The 26,486-nt window shown below is 39.5% G+C and overlaps 1 protein-coding gene across 4 annotated transcripts; it reads right to left on the bottom strand.

Annotated features, from left to right (window-relative positions):
- Positions 1-3: 3 nt before the first annotated feature.
- On the bottom strand, positions 4-25,678 carry CHURC1 (churchill domain containing 1). 4 transcript variants are annotated; one of them, XM_043988910.1, is made up of 5 exons: positions 25,552-25,605; positions 15,505-15,640; positions 14,044-14,114; positions 9,884-9,997; positions 4-139 (listed from the first exon to the last, which is right to left on the bottom strand). In XM_043988910.1, the coding sequence occupies exons 1-4, from the start codon at positions 25,588-25,590 to the stop codon at positions 9,905-9,907; spliced, it is 339 nt and encodes a 112-aa protein (XP_043844845.1). In that variant the 5' UTR covers positions 25,591-25,605; the 3' UTR covers positions 4-139; positions 9,884-9,904. The 4 variants fall into 4 exon arrangements, with proteins under 4 accessions (XP_043844845.1, XP_043844844.1, XP_043844843.1 ...); XM_043988909.1 differs by lacking the exon at positions 4-139 and adding an exon at positions 1,385-7,172; XM_043988908.1 differs by lacking the exon at positions 4-139 and having other exon boundaries at positions 9,522-9,997; positions 25,552-25,678.
- Between the last annotated feature and the right edge of the window lie 808 nt (positions 25,679-26,486).

Raw genomic sequence — 26,486 nt, 5'->3', positions numbered from 1 at the left:
TGCTGTGTTTCCTGAGTCTTTTTCCTTAACAGCAAGGAAAAGCTGCGGGGAGATCACAGGACCTCAGTGGTCCTGATTAAAGACTCTTACCTTGAGGCACAACTCTAAGGCTTTTCCTCAGAACTGGGGAGGAGGAGCTCTGGAGAGATAAAGAAGAAAATTAAGACCTTTAAGTCTGTTGGTTAAAGTCATTATAGGTAGAGCTATAGTCAGGAATACACACATCTCCTTTAGATGGGTTTAGGGCCAATTAACTACTCTTAATCTCCTAGGAAGCAGATTTTGTCATTGTTGTTCAGTCATGTCCAACTCTTCCTGACTCTATTTGAGGTTTTCTTGGCAAATATCCTGGAGAGGTTTGTCATTTCCTTTTCCAGATTTTTACATTTTACAGATGAGGAAACTGAGGTGAAGAGAGGTAAGTGACTTACCCAAGGTCACGTAGCTAGTGTCAACACACTATCCACTGTCCCTGTCCTGGCTGGTTAACTATTAGTAAGTTTTTTAAAAAGAGCAGGAGGGTGAGGTGCTTGAGAAAACAAAAAACTTTTTATCCTCTTAACCTGCCTAAGAGAAAAGCTTGTCACTGCCTCTTTGCCAAGCTTCTCCTTAGAATCCTGAATTTACCTTTCAGCCCATGATCATCTAGCCATTTTGGTTTTGGATGCCTATGTCAGTCATTTCTTCCATTATGGTAGAAGGGACCCTACGACAGGGTCATCTGCATAAGGCTTGCTAAATAGAAGGTTTATCACTGTGGTCTAGAGCAAGCCAGATTCCTCATCAAGCAAAGTCCTGTTTAGGAAATTCCACAGTGTCAATCATATTCTCCATTATGCTAGGTAGTGCAGTGGAAAGAGCACTGGGCCTGGAGTCAGGAAGACCTAAGACACTTACTAGCTGTGTGACCCTGGCTAAGTCACTTAATCCTGTTTGCCCCAGTTTCCTCCTGTGATGTTTAAAATCGAATGTGTGTGTCCTTACCTGCCCCCCCCCCCCTGCAGTGTAGGGGGAGAATTAGCTACGGTTTACTTATAAATTCAGCAACAGTTTAGGCTTTTAAGCATTTATTAAATTATATTAGGGGTTAACAAAGAGAGAGAAAGCCGCCTTCACCTAGCTATCCAAGAGAGTGAATTTCCAAACATTAGGAAGCCTGGCTACCTTCCTCCTTCTTCTGACACCATGAGCTCCTTTTTGAACCAAAGAGACAGTTTCCCCATTTGTTCAAGTGGAAGCTTCCTGCGGACCCGGAAGAGGGGCAGTCCCCCTGCACACAGCTCAAAGCTAATTGGACGGTAGCATTGATTGGCATGACTTACAGGCGGTTCTATGAATAGAGGCAACTTCCGGGATGCTAGTCACATGCTTCTCATCAGGGGGTGGCACCCTGGTTCTCATACTCCTGTGTAAAATGATCTGGAGAAGGAAATTGCAAACCACTACAGTATCTTTGCCAAGAAAACCTCAAAGGGGATCACGAAGAGTTGGGCACAACTAAAAACAACAAGGTAGCTGATAGAGTCCTGTGTCACATAGGCACCATTTTGTTTTTCTCTCTGTTGATCCCTATTAATGCATTAATTTCCTTCTTTGGAGTCCCAGCCCAAGTTAATTTCTAGCAAACTATACTTTAATTCTTTCCTAATTGGGAAGTCAATATCCTTTCAGTTCCTAACCAGTACAGTTATCATCATTTGAATGGACACAACTTAGATTCATATGTTATGAAGCAGAGTCCCTATCTTCTGAACTTCTTAGTTTTATGGCCATGGGGCAAGTCAACCTCTCTGAGACACAGTTTTTTCATTTGCAAAATGGGGATAGTAATAGTACTTTCTCTTCTGTTTGTTGTGAGGATTAAACTTAACATTTGTAAAGTGCTTTGTAAACCTTAGGACAGTATGTAGGGTATATAAATATTAGTTATTATTATTACTGTTAATTGATCTGGCGGAAGTAAGGCTGAGAAGGGAAATAACTACCTTTGCCTTATGGTTTGTGAAAATGAGGCACAAAGGTCATGACTAGAGTTGAGGTGCCTCAGCTTCAAAAATGTTACTCTCAGGGCGGCTAGGTGGTGCAGTGGATAGAGCACTGGCCCTGGATTCAGGAGGACCTGAGTTCAAATCCGGCCTCAGACACTTAACACTTACTAGCTGTATGATCCTGAGCAAGTCACTTAACCCCAATTGCCTCACAAAAAAAAAAAAAAAAAGAACATTACTCTCCTTGAGACATGATCCCCCTAGTTGCTTGTGTTTTTTCCAGCCTCCTTGAATAGTCATGTATCCTGTATCATACTTATCTATTTACGTGCCATAGCCAGCTCTTCCTCCCTACTATCTCCCCATGGTAGTTCCTGAAGGTACTGTCTTTTCATCTTTGTATCCCCTGACACTAGTAAAGTGTTTTGCACATAGGAATTGCTTAATAACCCAGGAGCAGCTAGGTGGTACAACAGACAGAGCACCAGGCCTGGAGTTCAGGAAAGGAAGATCTGGCCTCAGACATTAAGTAGCTGTGTGACCCCGAACAAGTCACTTAACCCCTATTTGTTTCAATTCCTCATCTGCGAAATGTGCTCACACAGAAGGAAACGGCAAACCACTCCAGTAGCTTTGTCAAGAAAACCCCATGGACAAAGTCCATGTAAAGATGAATGAGACTTAATGACTGACAAGTGCTTTAATACATTTTTGTTGGACTAGAACCAGACTCATCTGCACCCATGAAATGATGTTCTAGCTTTCACTAAAACATCTGCTACCCAGGGGCATCACTTAGGAGCACATTCAGTTTCTGGGCAGCACTGGGTCCAGAAGTGTCAGGGGAAAAGGAAAGCTCATGATGCCCATTTGTAAATCCCCAAACAGCCCAAGTGGTCCTATGTGAGTGTAATTGCAGTGGATTCTCCCCCTTTTGCCTTACGCTCTCTTTCCCCAGCCACTTTCTGACACTGGCTTGACTCCAGTGTGGAGTTCTTAGCTCCTAAACACACCACTCCATGTACTCCCCCACTCCGGACCCTCCAGCAACAAATCTCCAAGCCACATGTCTAGAATAGCTATAGCTAAGAGTGCTGTGTTTTATGGTAGGGCTTAAACTTTTCCCATTCATGACCCCTTTTTGCCCGAGAAATTTTTGCTTGACCCATGGTATATAGGTATATAAAATAGGTATACATAAACTTTTATCATTGCCAAATTTTTCATGACCCGCACATTCAGTTACATTACCCCAAATGGGGCTGTGACCCACAGTATAAGAAACTAGGTTCAGGGCAGTTAGGTGGCGCAGTGGATAAAGCACTGGCCCTGAATTCAGGAAGGCCTGAGTTCAAATCTGACCTTAGACACTTGACACTTACTAGCTGTGTGACCCTGGGCAAGTCACTTAACCCCCATTGCCCCACCAAAAAAAAAGAGAAAAAAGAAAAAAAAAGCTAGGTTCTAGAGGTACTAGTTGCTTGAACAGGAAAAGGTCACTTAGAAGGCAGTGCCTGCTCTTGAGGAAGGTAAAAAACCCCAGATTCACCTGGCCAGAATATAACCAACAGTAAAAACCCAAAGTTCCATTTCCCATATCAATTATGTGCTGACCCTCCAGGAGTCCCCCCTCTCCCCGAAACTAGTATGAATTAGTGCCAGTCCCCAGATTTTGGCTCATTTCTCCAATGCACAGTCCTGCCAGACATAGATAAGACCCTTTTAAAAACCAGGGGGAGAGGGTGCCCCATTGCCTTTGGGGTCTCCACAGGATGCAATATCTTATCAAGGATCCCAGCAGACCTGGCCTGTTTCCATCATTCTCCTTAACTGCTCTTCATTTTGTGAGTATCAGTAAAATTACTTCACTTTATGGTCTTGTTGGGCGCTTCATGTTTGCTTGTATGAGACTTTGGTATTTTGATCCTAAGTCTATATTAAGACAAACCCCTCTATTCCATGTCAACAGTGCCAGAACAGGCTTAGTGATCAGATTATGAGAATAGTAGATCCATCTGTCTTCTGGGGAACACCAAGGAGTACTTGGAATTCAGTGGAATTATCAATGGGGTCTAAATTTTTCCTCAACATTATAGTTGGGAATTCTCAGGAAAAAACATCTTTCTTCAATCTATCCCTAAAGGTTTGGGGCTGATCTTTTTTAGTAGCACCTGAGCCTCAAATTTAAAAAGTCAAGGTGGTCTTTGAAACCTGTGTACACTGTCTGGGTCCATGGGGACACTATGAAGTGCTGCCCTTTCTCAACCTCTAACAAGTACCCCAATTTATTCAGCAGTGCAGAGGATGCTGTGGTGTGAGCATGTGTGCGAAAGGGCAGAAGGTAATAATAACAACTGTTTTCTCTATTCTCTTCATTCCCTGGGCATTTTAACCACCAACCAACCAAGGAATAACGGTGAAGAATCTGCCTCTAGCCTTCCTATGGTTGAAAAACCATACTTAAATGCCTAAACTTCCACTTCTGATGAACGTCTCTACCCACCTAAAAATCTTTTATGCTCAGGGCACTAAACTATATGGAACTAAGTGGAAAAGCATTAGTCTCTTCTTGAGTGGAAAAAAGAAAACAGAGCCCCACCTTTCCCCAGTAAATAAGAATTTTTGGACATCTCAAATAGGCAGGTATAAAAGATTAGATAATGGGAGCATAGCACAGTAGACAGAAGGCTGGACTTGTAGTTGGGATGGGGAGACCTGGGTTTAAATATTGTATCTCAGCATCTCAAGCTCTCAGCTCCTTCAGTACTTCAATCCTCTCAGCTCAATTTCTTCATCAGTTAAATGAGGTTAAGAGAACTTTTCCCTCATGGGTTTGCTGTTAGGCTCAAATGAGACAATATGCTTAAAGTGATTTGCATACCTATATATAAAGGTCTGCTATAAATATGATAGATGGGCACCTCCCCAAATCAATACTGACTAAACCCTGATTCTGGGGAATAGTGCCACTTTCTCAATTACTCTGCTCTCTAAACCCTTTTTCTGAGTCTGGTCCAGTTGAGATGGAAGCGTAAATACCAGAGGCTATGGTCCTTGTGTACAGCTTCTAAATCTATCTGTTTGATTAAGAAATCACACCTAAATTGGAGAGTGGAAGCCCTCATTATCTCTCCCTAATGTCTGCTGGTAAACCATGGCCACTTCTGGGATAACAGTGTTTTTTACTCTATTCTTTTTTTTCCTTTTTTTTTGTGCATGGCAATTGGGGTTAAGTGACTTGCCCAGGGTCACACAGTTAGTAAGTGTCAAGTGTCTGAGGTCAAACCTGAAGTCAGGTCCTCCTAACTCCAGGGCCAGTGCTCCATCCATTGTGCCACCTAGTTGCCCCTTTTTACTCTATTCTTAATCTCACCACAGGAGAGTCTCAATATGGATTCTTCCCTCTCCTCCCCCAACTCCCTTTTCCTGAAGAACCAAATCTTCTTAGAATAACTGTTCATGTCAATAGGCAGTTTATGTGGCTTCATTTTAAATAGTATTAGGCCAAGACCAAGGGCCTCAATTCTGAAGAAGGGAAATTTAGAATTTAGTGATCTGAGTGTGTTTGGTTTTTTAATCTCAGTAGTGCTTTACGTGGTGTTAGACCAGTGAACAAAGCCAATATCACTAACAGGACCAGTATCACCTAATGTTGGCATTGTGCCACAGGCAATTTAGTTCCTGGAATGCCAGTGCAGTGTTTGGGTCCTTTTCCATCACGCTCAGGTTAAATGAATAATTTAGGGTTTCTCACAGACACTGGAATTATAGCTATAGGGTCTTTGTTGAAAGACTTAGAAAAGTGCCTTGTACCCAGTGAAAGGGAAACAGATTATTATCCTGGGCAGGCAGTTGCTACTTGCTTTGAATAGTGACTAAGGTTTATGAGCCTCTAACTTTACATTTCTAATGGGTCCAGTGTTAAGAGGTAGAAAAGTTGTCTTAGTTTTACTCTTCATGTAGTTCACTTCCTTTCTATCCTTAGAAGTATTGACTAATGGATAACCAGACCCAGTTTTTTAAGTAAACAAAATCACTGAATCATATTTACTTGAGGTATAAGGAAGTAAGGGGTTAAATGGTTTATGAAATCCCCTCCAACTCTATATCAATGATCCTGTCATGATATTGGGTGTAACAATTGGAATGATGCCACCTGCTGGAGAGCTACTGTAGGAAAGCTCCACCATGAGGAGAAGGCATCTGAGGGCAAGACATGCAGTCAGGTCCTTGGCGTCAGGAAGTGACATTTGCTCATGGATACTCTCTATCAAAGCTATCAGCCAATTAGCTTTGAGCTGTGTGTGTGGGGACAGGACATTTCCAGTTTTCACAGGAGGCTTGTGGGATTGAGGAAGGGGTGGTTTGCGCTCTTTCATGAGGACTCTCGTGGAGAGTGGAGCTAAAATGTACTCTCCCTTTGATAAATGAATCTAGGCCTTTTTCTCTCTCTTCACCAAATTCTTATTCTCCTTAATAAATGCTTAAAAGTCTAACTCTTGATAAAGCTTATAATTTATTGGTGACCATTCATTAGATATTTTAGACAGACTAACTAGAATTTTAGCCCCTTACATGAGGACAGAGATAAAATATGGAATCATGGATTTAGAGCTATGAGGGAAATAGAGTATGCTGACATGACTTTAGGACAGACAAGAGAATAAGTGTTCATTAAGGAGCTGCTAGGGGCCAGGTACTGTGCTAAGTGCTTACAAATGTTATCTCATTTGGGTTTCATAACAACCCTCAGATTTAGGTGCTTGCGGGAAATGGGATGTGGGCTGAACTGAACAACTTCCTGTTTCCATGACCCCAACTCAGTAGAAAGACTGCTGGCTAAAGTTACAAAGTTACAAAGACCTTGCTTCAGATTGGCCTCTGGTCCATACTAGTTGCATGATCTCGTGCAAATCATTTACCTTCTCTAAACCTCAGTTTCCTCATTTATTATCACTAACTGGAAAACTATCTATAGCACTTATGTCACAGGATTGTTGTGAGGCACAAATGAAATAATATGTACAAAGCATTTTGTAAACTTTAAAGTGTGATATAAAGGCTTATTTTTATCATTGTTAAGCCCCATTCAGTTTTTAAAAATATGTTTTATTGCTGTCTTTTGTCTTCAATCATTTCGGGTGGGGGGGGGAGAATCTGCCTCTTGTCCAAGAGTGACTCCTCCTTTGTAAACAAGAAAAAAAAAATTAAGCGAAAAACAGCCTGACTAAATTTGACAGATTTGATTCTGCTCTAACCCTTCTTATTCCTAGTCTTTTCTCTCTGTTAATTATTTCCTACTTGTCCTGTATATAGCTTGCTTTGTGCACATTTTTTTGCATGTTGTCTCCTCCATTAGACTGTAAGCTTCTTGAGGGCAAGGAACTGTCTTTCCTCTTTTTGTACCCCCTAACACTTAGCACAGAGCTTGGTGCACAGTAAATACTTAATAAATGTTTACTGATTAACGGTCCTCTCTTTTCTACTATAAGAAGCATAGGACTATAGAAGAGCTCGAATATATCTCCAAGGCCATTTAGTCTAATCTTCTCATTTTACAAGTGAGGAAACTGAGGTCCACAGTGGTTAAGTGACTTGCCAAGGTATATAAAGGAATAAGTAGCAGAGGTGGGATTTTAACCCAGAGTGACTGCTCTGAAGGGAGGTATGTTTGATTTTCTGCTCTCTAGGACCATAACTAGTTTTTCAGTTACTTGGAGTTCAACTTCTTTTAGTGATCTTTCTTTTACATTGTCATAGTCATTGTGTATATATGGATCATTTTGGTTCTATTTATTTCGCTTTGTATCCATTCATACAAATCCCCTGTTCTCTTTAAAAAAAAATTCTAGAACTTTCATCTCATATCTTCATTGACAAATAATAATCTCATTATTATAAGATGCAAAGAATAAGTGATTCACAAAGTATGACTGAGAATTGAGAATAAGAGTGAATCTGAAATAAGCCCCAATATGCACATTTGACTTTATGACTACATAAAGCTACCAAGTTGAACTCCCAGGACTAGAAGTTTGCTAGTTTCCTACTTTCCTTTCATTCTTAAATCCCACAAAGCAAAACAGAAACCAGAGATTTTAACTTGATTATTCCTCTCACCTTGGTAGAATACAAAGCAGATTACAGAATATTTAGAGCTGTCTGGAACCTTAGAGGTCATCTAGTATAATCCCCTCATTTTAGAGCGGTGAAAACTGAGGCTCAGAAGATATGTGACTTGCCCAAGGCCACACAATTACCAAGTGATGGAACCAAGACTTGAATACAAGACTCTAGATTTGACTCCAAGGCTCCTTTCATAATAACAAGCTTCCATTAGAAAGCCTTGATTCAAGAGTTTTTCTATTAGACTCACTGCACAGAATAATGTTAAATAATAATAATAAAATAATAAAATCTGTTCTCTCTTGGTAAAAGTGCATTTTGTATTACTGTAGAAACATACAACAAGGAGTCTGAAACACTGTATCATGATTGATCCAATACTGCAGAAACATAAAAGGGGTTTATGCTTCAATTTAAAAAATGTATGTAATCCAGAACAAAAATACATTATAAAGGTAAAGATGAAGTAAAGAACATCTCCTGAACCCTGAATGGCTAATTTTGGCACACTATAAACTGTCGGTGCCTTTAATAGGCCTGGTTTTGATCTACCACGTTTTTTAAAAAAGCCTTGCTGAACTTTTAATGGAGAACTTTCTCTGCTCATAAGGATGAGTGTTACAAGGGGCTGCAACATTGGGGTCAGATATAGGTATGCAACCAAGTGCAAACATTTTCCAAGAATAAGACAGCAGCTGGTTACTATCTAGTTACAGGATTCCCATGAGTGTTGTCACTGGTATTTGAAACCTCCTCCTAGACTCACCAGAGATTTACTTCATGCTTTTAGAGGACTGATGAAAGGGAGACAGATGATGCATTGCACAATGCAAAGTTTTCTTACTGGTACTAACAGTTCACTGCCTTCTTTCCTCACCATTATATCTTAAAAGGTATGGTTTGGTATTACCAAGTCTTTTATATATGTAAATTCTAAAAAGAGTATGAGAGATCATATGATCAAAGATTTAGAAAGGATCTCATTTTATAGCAGAGGAAATTGGGGCCTAGAGTGCAGTTAACTTGCCCACGGTCATACATACAGCAAGTAAAGTAGCAGAACAGGATGAAGACCCAGGACCCTTGATTCCAAACTAGGATGTTTTTACAGTTTTCAAAGTGTTATCGCATATATCATTTCACAACAATCTACATAATCCCGTAAGGTAGGCAGAACAAGAATTATCATTTCTTTTCTTTTTTCCTTTTTTAGCTGGGCAATGAGGGTTAAGTGACTTGCCCAGGGTCGCACAGCTAGTAAGTGTCAAGTGTCTGAGGGTATCTGAGGCCAGTTTTGAACTCAGGTCCTCCTGAATCCAGGCCTGGTGCTTTATCCACTGTGCCACAAAGCTGCCCCCATTTCTTTTTTATAGATGAGAAAACTGGGACCCAGAGAAGTGACTCAAGTTTCCAGAGCACACAGTGGGCAGGCCTAGAACATGTCTTCTGATTCGTAGGCCAATGTTTATTCCATTACATAAGGAGAGACAGTAAATTCCTCCTCTAAAGATATACTTGTTGGGGCAATTTAAGTCATTCTATTTGTCCCAGAGACATGCAGCTGCTAGTACCATTCTGACCCCAGTGATGTCAACAGGAGGCTCTGCGAGGGCTCAACCCTAGGGAAGAACACTTCATTGGAATATTTTTTTTTCTTTCAACATAGCTGATTCTGAACTTTGAAAAGCAAGCAAACCATTTGAATGAAAACAAAATGTGAAAGTGTCAGGTTTTCAAGCACCCTAAGCCAGCACAGTGACAGTAGTTACAGTAAAACTTCAGCAGGATGTTCAGAACAATGGAGCCATCTGTCGTGGGTCATCAGGGAGGACACTGATAGAATCTTCTGCTTTGCCACATAACAGACACAGCATGGTATACTCCTAGAACAAGACAAAGTACATATTTACTCTTGGGAAACCAAGAGGTTCACTTTATACCACTGATTCTGTTTTGTAAGAGCTTTTATCTGCAAACCAGCATAAACATGCTTTCTGTATCACTTTTCTTCCAAAAACATCAGCCTTGCCTTAGTTTTATGCCACACCTTGTATCTCCAGAGCCTTTCATACAAAGGAAACAGCCAGAGGCTGCTCTCATCACCTCAAAGCACAGAGCTTTATGAACAAATTACATATAAGTGATCAAGTTGGGGATGGAGGGGGGCGAGGTTGAGTGGATAGTGAGAATCCAGATTTGAGCTCAGGAGCCTTTTGTTTTTTTAATTCAACTTGTAAACATTCATCATTTACTACATACAGAGAACAAGGTGCTAGGGGAGCTTTACAGATGAATAACAGGGTTCTTGACTTTGTGAAATTTGCAGTATGCTAAGAGAAATAAAAAATATACATAAACTAGAATATGTAGAGTATGATGCATAAAAAGAGATATAAAGCAAAGTCAAGAAGAATTAAGTACTTACTATGTGCCAAGCACTGAGCTAAGTGCTGGGAATACAAGGAAAAGCAAAAATAGCCCCTGTCTACAAGGGGCTCACAGTCTAATAAGGGAGACATGATTTTAAAAGTATGTACTTAAATAAGCTGTATATAGGATAAACTGGGAGTGATCTTAGAAGGAAGGCACTAGCATTGTGGGGGGGTGGGGCCAAGGGCCAGGAAAGGCTTTTTGCAAAAGGTAGAATTGAACTGAAACTTAAAGGAAGCCAGGAAAGCCAGGAGAGAGATGCTTGTTGACTAAAGTGAGGTCAGAGGAAGGAAAATAATTTCTGAATGAGAGGGCAGAGAACAAAGAACACTTTATAGAGTATAAGATGAATCTTTTTTTTCCTTTTTTTCCATAAAAAGTATTTCATTATTTTCTAGTTATATGTAGAGCTAGTTTTCAACATTTATTTTTATAAGATTTCTAGTTTCAAATTTTTCTCCCTCCCTCCCTTCCCTCCCCAAGACAGCAAGCAATCTGATACAGGTTATATATGTACAATCACATTAAACATTTCTGCATTAGTCATGTTGTGAAAGAAGACTTAGAGCAAAAAGGAAAAACCTCAAAAAAGAAAAACAACAACAACAACAATAGAAATAGTATGGTTCGATCTGCATCCAGATTCCACAGTTCTTTTTTTTTCTGGATTTGGAGAGCATTTCCCTTCATTGGTTCTTTGGAACTATCTTCGACCATTGTATTGCTGAGAAGAATCAAGTCTATCACAATTGATCAACACCCAATGTTGATGATACTGTGTACAATGTTCTCCTGGTTCTTCTCATCTCACTTGGCATCAGTTCATGTAAGTACTTCCAGGTTTCTCTGAAATCTGCCTGCTCATCGTTTCTTACAGCACAATAGAATTCCATTACATTCATATACCACTATTTGTTCAGCCATCCCCCAGTTGATGGGGATTCCCCTCATTTTCCAATTCCTTGCCACTACAAAAAGAGCAGCTATAAATATTTTTGTACATGTGGGTCCTTTTCCCTTTTTGATGATCTTTTTGGGAAAAAGACTTAATAGTGGTATTGCTGGATCAAAGGGTATGTACAACTTTATAGCTCTTTGGGCATAATTCCAAATTGCCCTCCAGAATGGTTGGATCAGTTCACAGCTCCACCAACAATGCATTAGTGTTCCAATTTTTCCACAGCTTCTCCAACATTTATTATTTTCCTTTTTTGTCATATTTGCCAATCTTATAGGTGTCAGGTGGTACCTCAGAGTTGTTTTAATTTGCATCTCTCTAATCAATAGTGATTTAGAGCACTTTTTCATCTGGCAATAGATAGCTTTGATTTCTTCATTGGAAAACTGCCTATTCATATCCTTTGACCATTTTGTATGAGATGAATCTTAAGAGAATGGCTGGATTTCAAAAGGCAGAGATAGAAGGAGTGAAAGGCATTGTATGTGCTCTAAAGAACAGAAAAAAACAAGAGCAGAAAGCCCTAGACATATGTAAAACCATGAGTCATCTAGTTTGCCTAAAACATGTATTAGCATGTAAAAGAAAAGATGGCTGGGTAGTTTGAAGTCAGATTGTGAAGAGCCTTTACTTCGAAGCCAACAAGTATGACATTTTCTTTAGGAAGGGTCTCTTGCAGGGTTTTGAGCACAGGATGGACACTACCAATTGTGGGTATAAGAAAGATGAATCTGGCAGTGGTCTAAAGAATAAACCACAGAAGGCTGAGTCTGAAAGTGGGTGACAGGTCAGAAAGTTCTGACAATGGTCCAGGTAAGAGGCCCTTTGATGTCAGAGGGAACAGAAACAAACACACTGATGTGAGAGAAATAATTACCAATGATCTGGGGACATCCAGAGTTCCTCCTTTTTTCTTTTTTTTTTTTCTCCTGATTTTTTTGGGGCGGGGCAGTGAGGGTTAAGTGACTTGCCCAGGGTCACACAGTTAGTAAGTGTCAAGTGTCTGAGGCCAGATTTGAACTCAGGTCCTCCTGAATCCAGGGCCAGTGTTTTATCCACTGCACCACCTAGGGCCCCCTCCCCATTCTGCTTTTTGAACAGCTATAACTGTTAACAAGTTTTTCCTGACACCGAGCCTAAATTTGCCTCTTTGCAATTTTCACCCATTTTCTTATGTCTACCCTGTGGTGCCAAACAGAACAGAGCAAATCTCTCTTCCTTGTGACTGCCCTTCAGATATTTGAAAACAGTTATCATATCGTCGGTGGAAAGAAGGCTGTCTTTGGAGTCAGAGGGCTTTAAGGTCCCAGAGACATGGTTTCTGGGTAATTTAATCATTTCATTAATAAAGTCAGCACATTAATTAATAAAAGGATGGTCATTTGGCTGGAGGGGCCGCTCAGGGCTTATATGGTCTTTTGGAAGAAGAGTGGCAATCAACTCTGATTGGTTAACAATTAATTCGAGAAAGAATATTACAGTGAGGGGCTGAGAGTGCCATCTGTCACCCTTGGACCATCTCTAGAACCAGACCACCGCCAGCCTTGGGCAAATCTATTCAAAGAATTTGTGCCCCACCCAAGCCTAAGCAGAAAACAATGTCTCCTCTTGGGTAGGGTCTTAAACAAGGAAACTAGTTCAATCTCATTCTCAGCCATGTCCTTCAAGATCTTTGAGAAAGCAGGACTTTAGAAAAATGGAGGGGGGCAGCTAGGTGGCACAGTGGATAAAGCACCGGCCCTGGATTCAGGAGGACCTGAGTTCAAATCTGGCCTTAGACACTTGACACTTACTAGCTGTGTGACCCTGGGCAAGTCACTTAACCTTCATTGCCCCAGAAAAAAAAAAAAAAGACCCTAAGGGTTTAGGGGACTCAAAACTTTTGCTAGCAACTAAACAAGGTGTTTTGTCCTTATCTGCATTAACATAAATATCATGTCTAAAATAAGGGAGATTATAGTCCTGTGTTAATCTGCTTAAAGTAGTGTTTAGTTCTGGACACTATATTTTAGGAAGGTCACTGTTAAGCTGAAAAGCACCTAGAGAAAGATGACCAGGATGTTGATAAGATTTAAATGAAGTTTTAAGACAATTAGTTGAGGAGAAAGAAGAAAGTATGGAGAAGAATAGACTCAAGGTAGACATAGCCATTTTTAAGCAGCTGAAGGGCTGCCACATTGGGAAGGGACTGGGGCTGGTTTTATTTGGCCCTAAAAGTCTGAAATAGGACCAATGGGTGGGAACTGCAGAGTTATTTTAAATAACTAAAAATTAGAGCTGTTCAAAAGTATAATAGGTAGCCTCAGGAGGTAATGAATTTTTTTACATCCTGGGTTTTCAAGTAAAGGCTCCACAATCCTATTTGGGAATGATAATAGAGAAGACTCCTGCTCAGGAATAGGTAGGACTATGTGCTTTCTGAGGTCCCCTTATAGATTCTATAAATCTATGAGTCTATCTGTGGTTATCTTGTAAGTACTGTATCTAGGTTTTTATAGAATATTTACAATTTTTTTTTCCCCAAAGACTTAAGAGATTTACCTGATATTCATCCATGACACTGAACGTATATTCATGCCTGGCTACTATGTGATGACAATTCTTACACACATCTGCAAGACAAATGGGAAAAAATAACACATTTCATTTGCCTTAGAATAGTCAAATGTTTTTCTTTACATGACAATTACTTTAAGAGAATCTTAGCTCTATTTCATGAAACACAAAAGGAAATTATGCAATTTCCACTCAAAGCCATAAGGTAATCAGTAAAAGCATAACTAAGTGTGACTTACAAAATCACAATACTTGTACAAATATACAACAGATTTTTTTTTTTTCAAAAATTAGATGGATACCTCTGCAATGAACTAAACATGACTAATCATAATTAGGGTTGGGTAAATTGATTTATTTCAGATAATTAAAGTGAACTTAATGGTTAAAAAAGGTTTAAAGGGATACGCAAAGGAAAAAAAATACCTTTAAAAAAATTATACTACCTTACTGGTACTATTTTACTGGCTCTATTTACTGGCTCCCCCATCCCCAAATCCTTTAGACTAAATGATTTCTTTTTTTGGAGGGGTGTGTGTGTGTGTGTGTGTGTGTGTGTGTGTGTGTGTGTGTGTGTGTGTGAGTGTGTGAGTGTGTGTGTGAGAGAGAATGGGGCAATGAGGGTTAAGTGACTTGCCCAAGGTCACACAGCTAGTAAGTGTCACGTGTCTGAGGCTGGATTTGAACTCAGAGCCTTCTGAATCCAGGGCTGGTGCTTTATCCACTGCACCACCTAGCTGCCCCCCAAATCCTTTTCCTATAAATACTGTATATGATGCTATGTGTGAGAAAATGGGTAGTTGTCTCCTCTTAATGAGGATATAACAGTCAATCATACTCCTCCAGACCTGCTTTTAGGACAAAGGTCTCAGATTCCCTCCTCCCCCTCTGGCTAACAAAACCACATGGTTCAAGGAGCCCTGGTCTCAATAAGGTCCACTCCTGAGTTATGCCCATATAAGGAAGAACTGATTAGGGATGGGAATACTTCGTTCTGATTAGCTAGTTTTTGCATATAGATTGTAACCCTCGAGTAATCAGACCAATGATGAAAAAGGGGAGGGTCCATTCATGTTAGGGACTAGGGTTTAAAACAGGGCCTTCAAGCCCCTTTTCTTTGCACCCACTAGCTGCACACTAGGGTGCCTCCTTCTCACAAAAAGGAAATAAATGAGCTTTTGTCACATTGCTGCTGAGTTCCTGAGAATTATTGAGAAGAGGATTGTTTTCCCTCACAGTGAGGAACCAAGATTCATGGAAGTTAAATGACTTGCATATGGTCAGTCAGAACTCAGATGAAGTTCTGTCCTGTGTTCCTTCCACTCTCCTACTTCCTATGGCTTTTCCCCAACAATTTTACAAAAATGAGACTTTTAGTAGGTCAGCTTAATTAAACTAAAATCTACTAACACATGGTCACTAATTAAGAAAACAAAGCCTGCTTACGATCATAGGTAACTATTTCTTCTCCATCTTCCTCTTTCATGGATTTGTTTGCAATCAGCATAAAGTCCCTTTTACTGCACATTGCACAGCCTAAGTAGTTCAACAAGAAAGATCCATTCTCCAGGCAGGTGTTACCCTAAAATACCAAAAATTAAAACAAAAATAAATTCTTTTTAATTTATAGTATTACAGCATTTAAATATCACAATATTTAAAATAAGAATAAAAATTTTCACTTTAAAATCACTGGTAGGGGGCAGCTAAGTGGCGCAGTGGATAAAACACTGGCCCTGGATTCAGGAGGACCTGAGTTCAAATCTGGCCTCAGACACTTGACACTTACTAGCTGTGTGACCCTGGGCAAGTCACTTAACCCTCACTGCCCCCCCCCCAAATCACTGGTGACACAGCTTTTAGACAAACTCATGACCCCAAATTTTCTCACTTGAAGACTATACCAAACAACATTACAAAAAGGGCCAGGACCCTCTATATCAAACTAAAGTTCAGACAATTAGCTTTCTTTTTTTTTTTTCTTTTTTTGTTTTTGTGAGGCAATTGGGGTTAAGTGACTTGCCCAGGGTCACACAGCTAGTAAGTGTTAAGTGTCTGAAGCTAGATTTGAACTCAGGTAATCCTGATTCCAGGGCCGGTGCTCTATCCACTATGTCACCTAGCTGCCCCAACAACAATTAGCTTTCTAAGTGTCTAAAGGATGCATTTCTGCATGTGAGAGGATCCTCACTATACCTTGCCACCATCCAAATATCAAAATATATTGCCTATGGGATCTTAAAACAATATTACTAAACCTTTCTGAGCCTCAGTTTCTTAATTTGAAAAAACGAGGGGATCGGGCCATGTGATCTTTAAGGTCTTTTCCATTCCTGAATCTTTGATCCTATAAGGAATATGCTAAAAAGGTCACTAAAAATGAAACATGTAGTTAATACCTTATATTAACTGAGCCAATCCTAGAAAATCAACTAAAAAACTATTGTAATAGTTAACTTTAAGAAAGTTGCAGGATACAGAATAAACCCACATAAATCATCAACATTTCTATATATTTTCAACAAAGTTCAGCAGCAAGAGAGAAAAAGAAATTCCATTTAAAATAACCGTAAACAATATAAAATAGGAAATAAATATAATAATAAAATATAAAATATAATACAATATAGCAAATTAGACCATTGAATGGTTTGTTTTTCAGTTCTATAGATAAGGGAAGAAATTAGGATCAAAGAAAATATAGAGAGCATTACAAAAATGTAAAAAAGAATTTTGATTATATAAAATTTAAGTTTTTGCACAAACAAAACCAATGCAATCAAAACTAAAAAGAAGGCAGAAAACTGAGAAAAAAATTTTTGCAAAAAATATCTCTGATAAAAGCTTCATTTCTGAAATATATGGAAAACTGAGACAAATTTATAGAAATGAATCATTCCCCAATTGATAAATGGTCAAAAGATATGAACAGGCAATTTTCAGAAGAAAGCAAAGCTCTCTGTAGTAATATGAAAACAATTCTCTAAATCACTACTGATCAGAGAAATGCAAATTAAAACAACTCTGAACTACCACATCATACCTATCAGATTGGCTAATATGACAGAAAAGGAAAATGATGTTGGAGGGGATGTGGGAAAACTGGGACTAATGCACTGTTGGTGGAGTTGTGAGCTCATCCAACCATTCCGGAGAACAATTTGGAAGTATGCCCAAAGGGCTATAAAACTGTACATGCCCTTTGATCCAGCAATACCACAGCTAAGTCTATATCCGAAAGACATTAAAAAAAGGGGGGGGGAGGGAAAGAACCTATTTTGTACAAAAATATTTATAGCAGCTCTTTTTGTGGTGGCCAAGATCTGGAAATTGAGAGCGTGCCCATCAACTGGGGAAGAGCTAAACAAGTTGTGGTATGTGATTGTGATGGAATATTATTGTGCTTTATGAAATAACAAGCAGGATGATTTCTGAAAAACCTGGACAGACTTTTACAAACTGATGAAAAGTGAAAAGAGGAAAACCAGGAAAACATTGTACAAAGTCACAACAGTATTGTATAATGAATTGAGAATGACTTAGCTTTTTGGGGGGGGGGGCAATGAGGGTTAAGTGACTTGCCCAGGGTCACACAACTAGTAAGTGTCAAGTGTCTTGAGGCCAGATTTGAACTCAGGTCCTCCTGAATCCAGGGCAGGTGCTTCATCCACTGCACCACCTAGCTGCTCCCTGACTTAGCTATTCTAAGCAATACAATGATCTAAGACAATCCCAAAGGTCTAATGATGAAGCATACCATCTGGCTTCAGGGAAAGAACTGATACTATCTGAATATAGACTGAAGCATGCTATTCTCCTTTCTTTCATTTTTTTTTTAAATTTGAGTTCTCTTGTACAAAATGACTAATATGGAAATGTTTTACATGACTGTACATGTATAAACTATATCAGATTGCTTATTGTCTCAGGGAGGAAGAAGGGATAGAATTTGAAACTCAGAACTTTTAAAAAAAAGTTTTAAATGGTTTTAACATGTAATTAGGTAAAAATATTTTAAAATATATTAACTGAGCTGGAATTAGAAGTACTAATAGCCAGGGCATTTATGTGATGCTTTGCACAGTGTTTTACACACATTGGCTCATGTGACCCTCACAACTATGTGAGCTAGATGCTATTATTATTACCTTTTTAGAATCTTTCTTCCTTCAAGATACCTTCTACACCTTCTACACATAGTCCTTCCTAATTCCACTAACTGTTAGTACTTATACGTGTGTTTTCCCCAATAAAATGCAAGTTCCTTGAGAACAGAGGTTGTATGCCTGGGCTTTTGGGTTTTTTGGTATTCCAATTGTCTAATACAGTTTCTGATCCTCAAGATATGATTAATAAATGCTTGTTGACTTTAGAAAACTGAGGCTGATGGAGGTGAAATCATTTGTCCAGGGTCTCACAGCTGTGTCTAGATCTGATATAGTTAGTATTCATTCAAAGCCTAGTCTCCCTGACTCTCAAATCCAGGGTATTATCCACTCTGCCATGCCTTCTAATTGTACTTGTATGATACTCAGCTGAACGTTAGAGTAATTCTTCTTAGTTCTTAATATAATCACAACTCAGTCAAATATGATTCCTCGGCCAAAAAAGTTCCCTGTTGTAGGTGATGATCTGAAAGCAAGACATCTGTAATCTATGAGATAGGACACAAATACAAAATAGAAGGGAGTATGTTTACACTATTTGTGGTAATGTTTCATAAAAATAATTTAGGCATTTGGCTCAAGGGAAGTTTTCCCCAAAGGATTTTTAACAATTAAAAGGTTATACTCTCCATCACTTCCTAGCTAAAAATCTCAAGAAACTTTAATCGTGCCAATAGTCCTGTGAATTGCTTTATAAAATGTTTATTTTATAAAAAAAAAAAAAAGGATCCAATTCCATCAAAGGCATATTGTGTTACTGCTCTGGAGCAAATGACACATTTTAATTTGATGATAACTCATACACTTTACATCTGATTCAAATTTTATACTATAATAAAACAGAGAAGGAAAAACAAGGTAGAAAATATCCATTGATGGGGATGGGATGGTGATCAGTTATCTCTCTAGGTCTGAGAAACAGCATGGTACAGTGGAAAGGACACTGGACTCCTAACCAGAACTGGATTCCAGTTCCAGGTTTGGCACAAGATGCATGGTGTCAGGCAAGTCATATCCTCTTCTGGGCTTGTTCCCACAATTATAAAATTAGGATTAGTAAACTAGATCATATCTAAGATCCCTTCAAATTCTGAGTCTATAAAAATTACCAAAAAACTATACATAAATTGATACCTACAAGATTTTTTGTGTCCAAATCTTCCTGACATTTGGGCTTTTCTTGGCAAAAATACTAGAGTAATTTGCCATTTCCCTCTCAGGCTCATTTTACAGATGAGGAAACTGAGGCAAACAGGGACTTGCCATGGAGCTACAGCTAGTATGTGGTCTGAGGTCAGATTTGAACTCAAGAACATGAGTCTTCTTGACTTCAAGCTGGCAATGTATCCACTGTGCTACCTGCCCCTCAAGAATACTATCTTATATTTATAAGAACTAAGATTCTACTTTCATGACTCCTCAGATCAGGGAGGTAGCCCTGTGTTCTGTAAGCATATGCCAGTAGAACCCAAGTTCTATAAGTCCTATAGGCCAAGTTGTAGCTAAATTTGAAGAGACTTATTACCAAGTTAGTCACCAGGTGATTTTTTTTTTCTTTTGGTGCCAGGAACTCAGGAAAAAAAAATTTTTTTAAGCAATAGAAGGGTTGTGCCCTACATAAGTGGAACCAATAAAATCGCAGCTCTTTTGAAGTATATTTGTACAATGCTTTATATAGTTTACACTTACATGTATCGTCTTTTGAGCCTTACAACAACCCTGTGAAGGAGGTAAGAATTATTAACCCGATTTTACAGATGAGACAGTGAAATAAAATGGTCATATGGTTACTAAGTGAGTAAGTCACTCTTCCAACTTCTTATTCCTAGTTTGATGCTATTTCCAACACAACTATGCTATTTCCTCAGAGAGCTACCATATAGGTGTCTGTGATCTTATCACAAAATGTGATCTCTTTATAAAATGCAAATTTCAGAAACTGGCATAATGGAAGAAGAGATATACAATATAACTTTTGTGTTACGAAATAATGAATGCTTGAAATAGTTGAATATAAATGTACCATACAGATTCCAGACTTAGCTTTTGAGCCCTATATCATTGAAAGAAGTGATAATAAGCTACAAGGGACCTTTGTCAATGAGTCCTCCATATGATGAATAGTTGTAATCATCAGACTTTTGAGAATGTGGATTTAAATATGCAATATTACAGAGCTTCTTTATACTGGTAGGAAAAAGGAATACATCAATTCCACAATAATATGTAGCCTACTACAATAGTTTCAAAATATTACCAGAAACAAGTGGATAAGGTTTAAAAATAAATTTCAACATATTAATAAGTACCCTTGTGAAATAAAGTTAAGTTGTGACTGGGCATTTGAAAAAATATGTATATGCATTTGCTGTGAGGAATGTCTATCCTTCACTCCCAACCCAGAATGAATGTTATGATAAAACTGATACAATTCACAATATATCACAGCAAAGTTAATTTCAGGAATTTGTGGTAATTCTGAAAGGAACTATGCTGAATTTACTTGGTTGAGCAAATGTTTCTTTACAGACAGTGAAAATTACAACGCTGTAAATAAAAACGGAATGTTTTGTGGGGTTTTTTTTGGGGGGGGGGTTTGCAGGGCAATGAGGGTTAAGTGACCTGCCCAGGGTCACACAGCTAGTTAAGTGTCAAGTGTTTGAGGCTGCACCCGAACTCAGGTCCTCCGAATCCAAGGCCGGTGATTTATCCACCGCGCCACCTAGCTGCCCATGAATGTTTAAAACATTTAAGAAAACAGACTTTTTAAAAGCACCCAATATAAGACCCTATTGGGCTTGCTGTTTATTGATTGCCAAAAAGTATTTGAATAAAATGTCACCTTACAAACTGCCTCCCATTTATAAATCATAATCTCTCAGGATTCAGAAATAATTCTATTTAATGATCCTTTGATAATATATATATATATATATATATATATATATATATATATATATATATATATATATATATATATATATATATATATTTTTTTTGGCGGGGCAATGAGGGTTAAATGACTTGCCCAGGGTCACACAGCTAGTAAGTGTCAAGTATCTGAGGCCGGATTTGAACTCAGGTCCTCCTGAATCTAGGCCAGTGCTTTATCCACTGTGCCACCTAGCTGCCCCTTGATAATAAATTTTAAGCAAAACATCTGAGTATTTAAGTACTGAGAGTCATTCACAGATATTTTAAGGAATTTTATTAGACTACAGCTTGAATGAAGAAACTATTAGCCTAATATGACTTACTATATACGAAGAATATGTAAGTAATAAAACTATTTAAAATATTTTTTACCTGTAAAGTCACTCTTCATTAACTAAGGCTGGCTTCTCCCCTATTAAGTTAAAATTATTAAGAATTTGGTGAATTTTCTTGTACTGCTGAGCAGTTTAGATCCAAGAACAGATAAGAATGGCATACTGATTTCAATTCTGGATTACTTTGGAAAAGATTTTGTGGTCCCAAATTATGTGCCAACACAACAGTTTCAGAAAAGAGCAAAATGAGATTCAGTTCAGTTTCAAACTAGTTCACTAGGTAATTTCAGGGGGAAGAAAGATTTGGTTTTGAGTTAAAAAAAAAAAGGGTTTGGAAAATGAAAGCTGTCCAATTCTCATATTTGGTTCATGACTCTGTCCAAGAACTCACTGTAAATACATCACCATCTGCACTGATTCAGGCCTATTTGTTGCTTGTCTGTGAAATGCACTCACTACAAATCTCCAAATAGCTGTATAAAAGAGAAATATCTAAATATTGTACATATTGGCAATCTGAACTAGCAACTACTTACACATCCAAGATTTGGAACTCCCCATTAGACTAACCCATTATCCCCTCCCTATCCAGCATTTTCAATCTCTTCCTCCCTACTAATTACTTCCCCTTGACCTTTACATATACAACTAGGTCTCTTTTATCCTAATAACACTTTCTCATGATACAACTCCCTATTCCCATCATCAAGCCACTATTTTTCATTCTTCTCTTTCTCTAATACTAACCATTATATATGAGCAATTTATATCTTTGTCTCTATTTTCTCAATATGCGTACCTTCTTTAATTCCTTTCAATATGACTTCATTACTCTTTTGAAACTATGCTACTACTAATAGTCTCGTATAACCTACTTGTCAAATTCAGTGGCTTTCTTTTCAGCTCTCAAGATCCAATACTTTGAAATTCCCTTACCACAGCCTCCAGTCTTTCTACCTCTTCAACCCTATGCCTTTCTCTTGATCTTATCTGCCCTGAAATCATAATCTCCCAGTCTGTTTACTTGCCTCCATACCCAGCCTTAACTCCATGGCTTGCCACTGTAACGTTTCACAAGCAACAACTTTAGAATACCTTACCCTCCTTACTTTCTGCCATTCCCTACCTTTGAATCTCAAATGGTGGATCTAATTTATCTGCTCCTGCCCCGTGGCTGCTGAGTGGAATTGGAAAGTAAGGAAATCAGATTGATTTCACCTGCTACTGTCATTTGTTCTTTGTTTTTGAAGAGGACAAATGACATCATGGGGTGATGTCTTGTCTTGACTTGTGGATAAACTGAATTAAGGTGAAGCACAAAGTCATCAGCCTCACTCTTTCTTCCAGAGTTATGGAAGTCCAGTGGCAGGACAAAAGTCAGGACAACTGGCAATAGCCCAGAATGCAGGGGATGACCTTGGTGTCTGATATCTGATCAAGTTCAAAGCACTCCACAGTACCTGCTTTAGCTGCCTTGATGGCCCTTGTTCTCATCTGCCTATTCTGCTGAGGGAAGTCTTTACATGCTTGGGGTAGATACCCCCTAACTTACTGACAGGTTTATGGTCCTTCAGTTACCCTCAACCTGGTTTAGCCTGTCAACCAAGATAGTTTACTAGGGTCTGGCTGCTGTGGATGCTACAGCTTCTTGGAGCCACAGGTGAGAGTTGAGTGGCAGACAGATGCCAAAGAAGGATGCACAGCCCTGAAAAGGGCTTACCAGAGGTGCTAGTCCTCCTTGAACACCTCACACACCCTAGGTTGGCTAATTAAAGTTGCAAAGAAGCATATTTTGGCTCAGCATAAGGAAAAAAAATGAAACAACTAGAACTCTAAAAGTGAAATGGGCTGTCTAAGAAGGAAGTGGGTTCCCTTTCACTGGAGTTCTTCAAAGCAAAGGCTGGAAGATCATTTGTTGGATATTTTGGAGAGATGATTCTTTCTCAAGTATAAGTTAGACTAGATGGGGGGCAGTTAGATGGTACAGTGGATAAAGCACCGGCCCTGAGGGCCTGAGTTCATATGCAGCCTCAAACACTTGACACTTACTAGCTGGGCAAGTCACTTAACCCTCATTGCTCTGCCAAAAAAAAAAAAAACAAAACCAACAACAACAACAAAAAACCCAAGTTGGACTAAATGGTGGGTACTGCAGTCCTTTCCAACTCTGAAATGCTGTGTCCCATCTAAAACTTTGTATCTTCCTTAGGACCTCAAAGTGTTCTGCACATATCATGTGCTCAACAAACATTTGGGTTTTGGTTTTTGTTTTCAACAAACATTTGTTGAAATGAAAGACTCAATTTAACAATCATTTATAAAATGCCTACTTATGATCAAGACACTTTGCTAGACACTGGTGATACAGAGTGGCTGGGAGAGGGAGGGAATCGGCAAGGGCTGGAAGGTGGCACACGAACTGAATCTTGAAAGCAATTAGTGATCCCAAGGATTGGAGGTGAGAAAGTAGGGCATTTCAAACATGGGGGGGGGGAGGGGGAGGCAGCCTGTGCAAAAGTACAATAGTGGAAAATGGAGTATCATGTATAAGGCAAAGCACATAGAACAGTTTGGTTGGGACACAGAGTGCATGAGGAAGAGTAATCAAATATCTGGAAAGGTGGATTATTTGCCCAGCTCCTTGATTTCTGCTCATGTTCATAAAGTCATAGAATTATTTATTTAAAGCTAGAAGGACTTTTGAGGTAATATATTACAGATCAGGAAACTAAGCCCAGAGAGGTTAAATAACTTGAACAAGGTCAGACAGGTAGTGACAGTCAAGATATGAACCCATTTCCTATGGTTCCAAACCCAGCACTCTTTCCACTGTACCATGTTGCCTAGTGGTCCTCCTTGCCCTAGAACACTCTTTTCTCCTCCAATTATCTAAAAATCCTATAAGATCAAGCTTAAATGTCATCTTTTCTAAAAGACTACAAGGGCACTTTACATTGATTTCCCTTTCTGAATTCCTAGAGCATATATTGACTGTATCATTCTTTTCTGGGACATAATCATATATTGCCTTATGCTAATACTAAGTTGTTTCAAGGGCATAATGTATCTATTCCTCAGGTAGTTCATAAAATCACAGATTGTGTCCAAACCCTCATTTTATAGTTGAAAAAACTGAAGCCCAGAGAAGTTTGTACTTATGGTGTATATCACTCCTCTTTGACAACTCATACTTCTACAATGCTTTAAGGTTTACAAAGCACTTTACTCACAGTAACCCAGTGAGGTAAACAATGCAAGTATTATTATGGTTACTTTCCATCATAAGGAGAAAGGAAAGAAAAATAAGCATTGATATAGTGCCTACTGTGTACCTATGTCTCAATCTGGAATCTAGAGGTCTTGTGATCAAACCTCCTGATAACGCTTGTTATTATAATGAGGATTTTGTTTTTCTTTCTTTTTGTATCAAAAGAGGTGGGGAGAGGGGCAGCTAGGTGGCACAGTGGATAAAGTACTGGCTCTGGATTCCGGAGGACCTGAGTTCAAATCCTGCCTCAGACACTTGACATTTACTAGCTGTGACCCTGGGCAAGTCACTTAACCCTCATTGTCCCGCAAAAACAAACAAAACAAAAGAGGTGGGGAGGGGGGGATTTTCATTGGCTGAAAATATAAATTAAGGAAAATCTGGTTGATTGCTTGAATAAAAATATATGATTTAGAAAAAAAAACAACCCTAAATAAGTTGACGGAAGAGCTTGGTTGAGAGGAACCATTTCAGTATTTGTTGAATGGAAACAGGGGTTTCGAAGGACAAGATTAAACCACAGGCACATCAGAGGGGAGATGGCCCGCTCTGCCAGATCTGGGCACCCCTCACTCAGCTCCAGGGCCGGGGCTGCGCCTGGAGGACACCGCCAAGGTAAAGGGCGGGGGCCGGACACCGACGTCGGCCAGCCCAGGGCCGGGCATCCTTCCCCGCAGGGGCTGGAGCGAGCCTATTTCTATTTCTGCCCCTCCTTCCCTATCTACAAGGACGGAGGTATCGGGGCTCCTGGCCAGGGGGAACGGGGAACCCCTTACGTCCTGTGGCTCACCCGATTCGGGTATTCCTTCTCCACACAGTCCCCACACATCGCGGTAACGGTAGCACCCCCTCGGTCACGGCAGCCAGCCACTTCCGGGACGACGTAACCTCGCGAGAGCTGGGCGAGGACGGCCGTAGATGCCCCCAAATGCCTGTCCCCTGGGGACCCGGAAACAGGGAGAAAGACGAAAATCCCGCCCCCTTGTGGTCTCCGGGGTAGAGCCCGAGAATAGGCCTGCGGGGCGCTGAGGGCTCTGGGAAATAATGAGTGAAGTGGGGATGTAGGAAAGGGGATTCCTGAAGACAGACAGACAGACAGACCGATAGACAATTAGATGGATGGATGGATGGATGGATGGGCAGACTGATGGATGGCTAGATGATAGATGACAGATGGATAATGGATAGACAGATGAATAATGGATAGATAGATGGATAGATCATAGATGGATAATGCTAGATATATAGATAAGAGAAAAATGGGTGAATGATAGATGACAAATGGTTAATGGGTAGATAATAGATGGATAAATGATAGACAGGAGACAGATGGATAGATAATAGAAGACAAATGGATGGATAGATAGATTAGATAAATAGAGCAGGCATTTATTAATCATTTGCTATGTGTCAGGCACTGTGCTAAACACCAAGGATAGGGATATAAACAAACTAGACAGTCCCTTCTCTCAGAACTCCTACACCCAAGGAGCTTATATTCTAATGGGGGAAGGTGACATATAAAGGGGGCAAGGCTGCTGGTGAGATGGTAAGGTTCAAAACTCAGGAAGTGAGTAGAGCTGGGAGTAATAGAAGTATGGCCTGGGCCCCTTATGAAATGGTGTTCCATGGTGGAAACCTCTAATCAGAAGAGCAGGATCTGGGGGTAAAGGTATCTTTATACAGAACAGAGAATGGCTGACCTGGACTCCAGCTCAACCTTTT

Source organism: Dromiciops gliroides, chromosome 2, assembly GCF_019393635.1.
Source record: "Dromiciops gliroides isolate mDroGli1 chromosome 2, mDroGli1.pri, whole genome shotgun sequence".
In the NCBI taxonomy this organism is placed as follows: Eukaryota; Metazoa; Chordata; class Mammalia; order Microbiotheria; family Microbiotheriidae; genus Dromiciops; species Dromiciops gliroides.
This window is presented reverse-complemented; position numbering and strand designations above follow the sequence as displayed.

What these genes read in the sequence shown, in the direction of transcription:
- CHURC1 (XM_043988908.1), bottom strand. Translation starts at nt 25,590, where the DNA reads ATGTGTGGGGACTGTGTGGAGAAGGAATACCCGAATCGG. An exon ending in AGAAGGAATACCCGAATCGG is followed by an intron (nt 15,641 to 25,551) that starts GTGAGCCACAGG and finishes TTGGTATTTTAG; the next exon opens with GGTAACACCTGCCTGGAGAA. An exon ending in GTGTCATGGATGAATATCAG is followed by an intron (nt 9,998 to 14,043) that starts GTAAATCTCTTA and finishes GTCTTGTTCTAG; the next exon opens with GAGTATACCATGCTGTGTCT.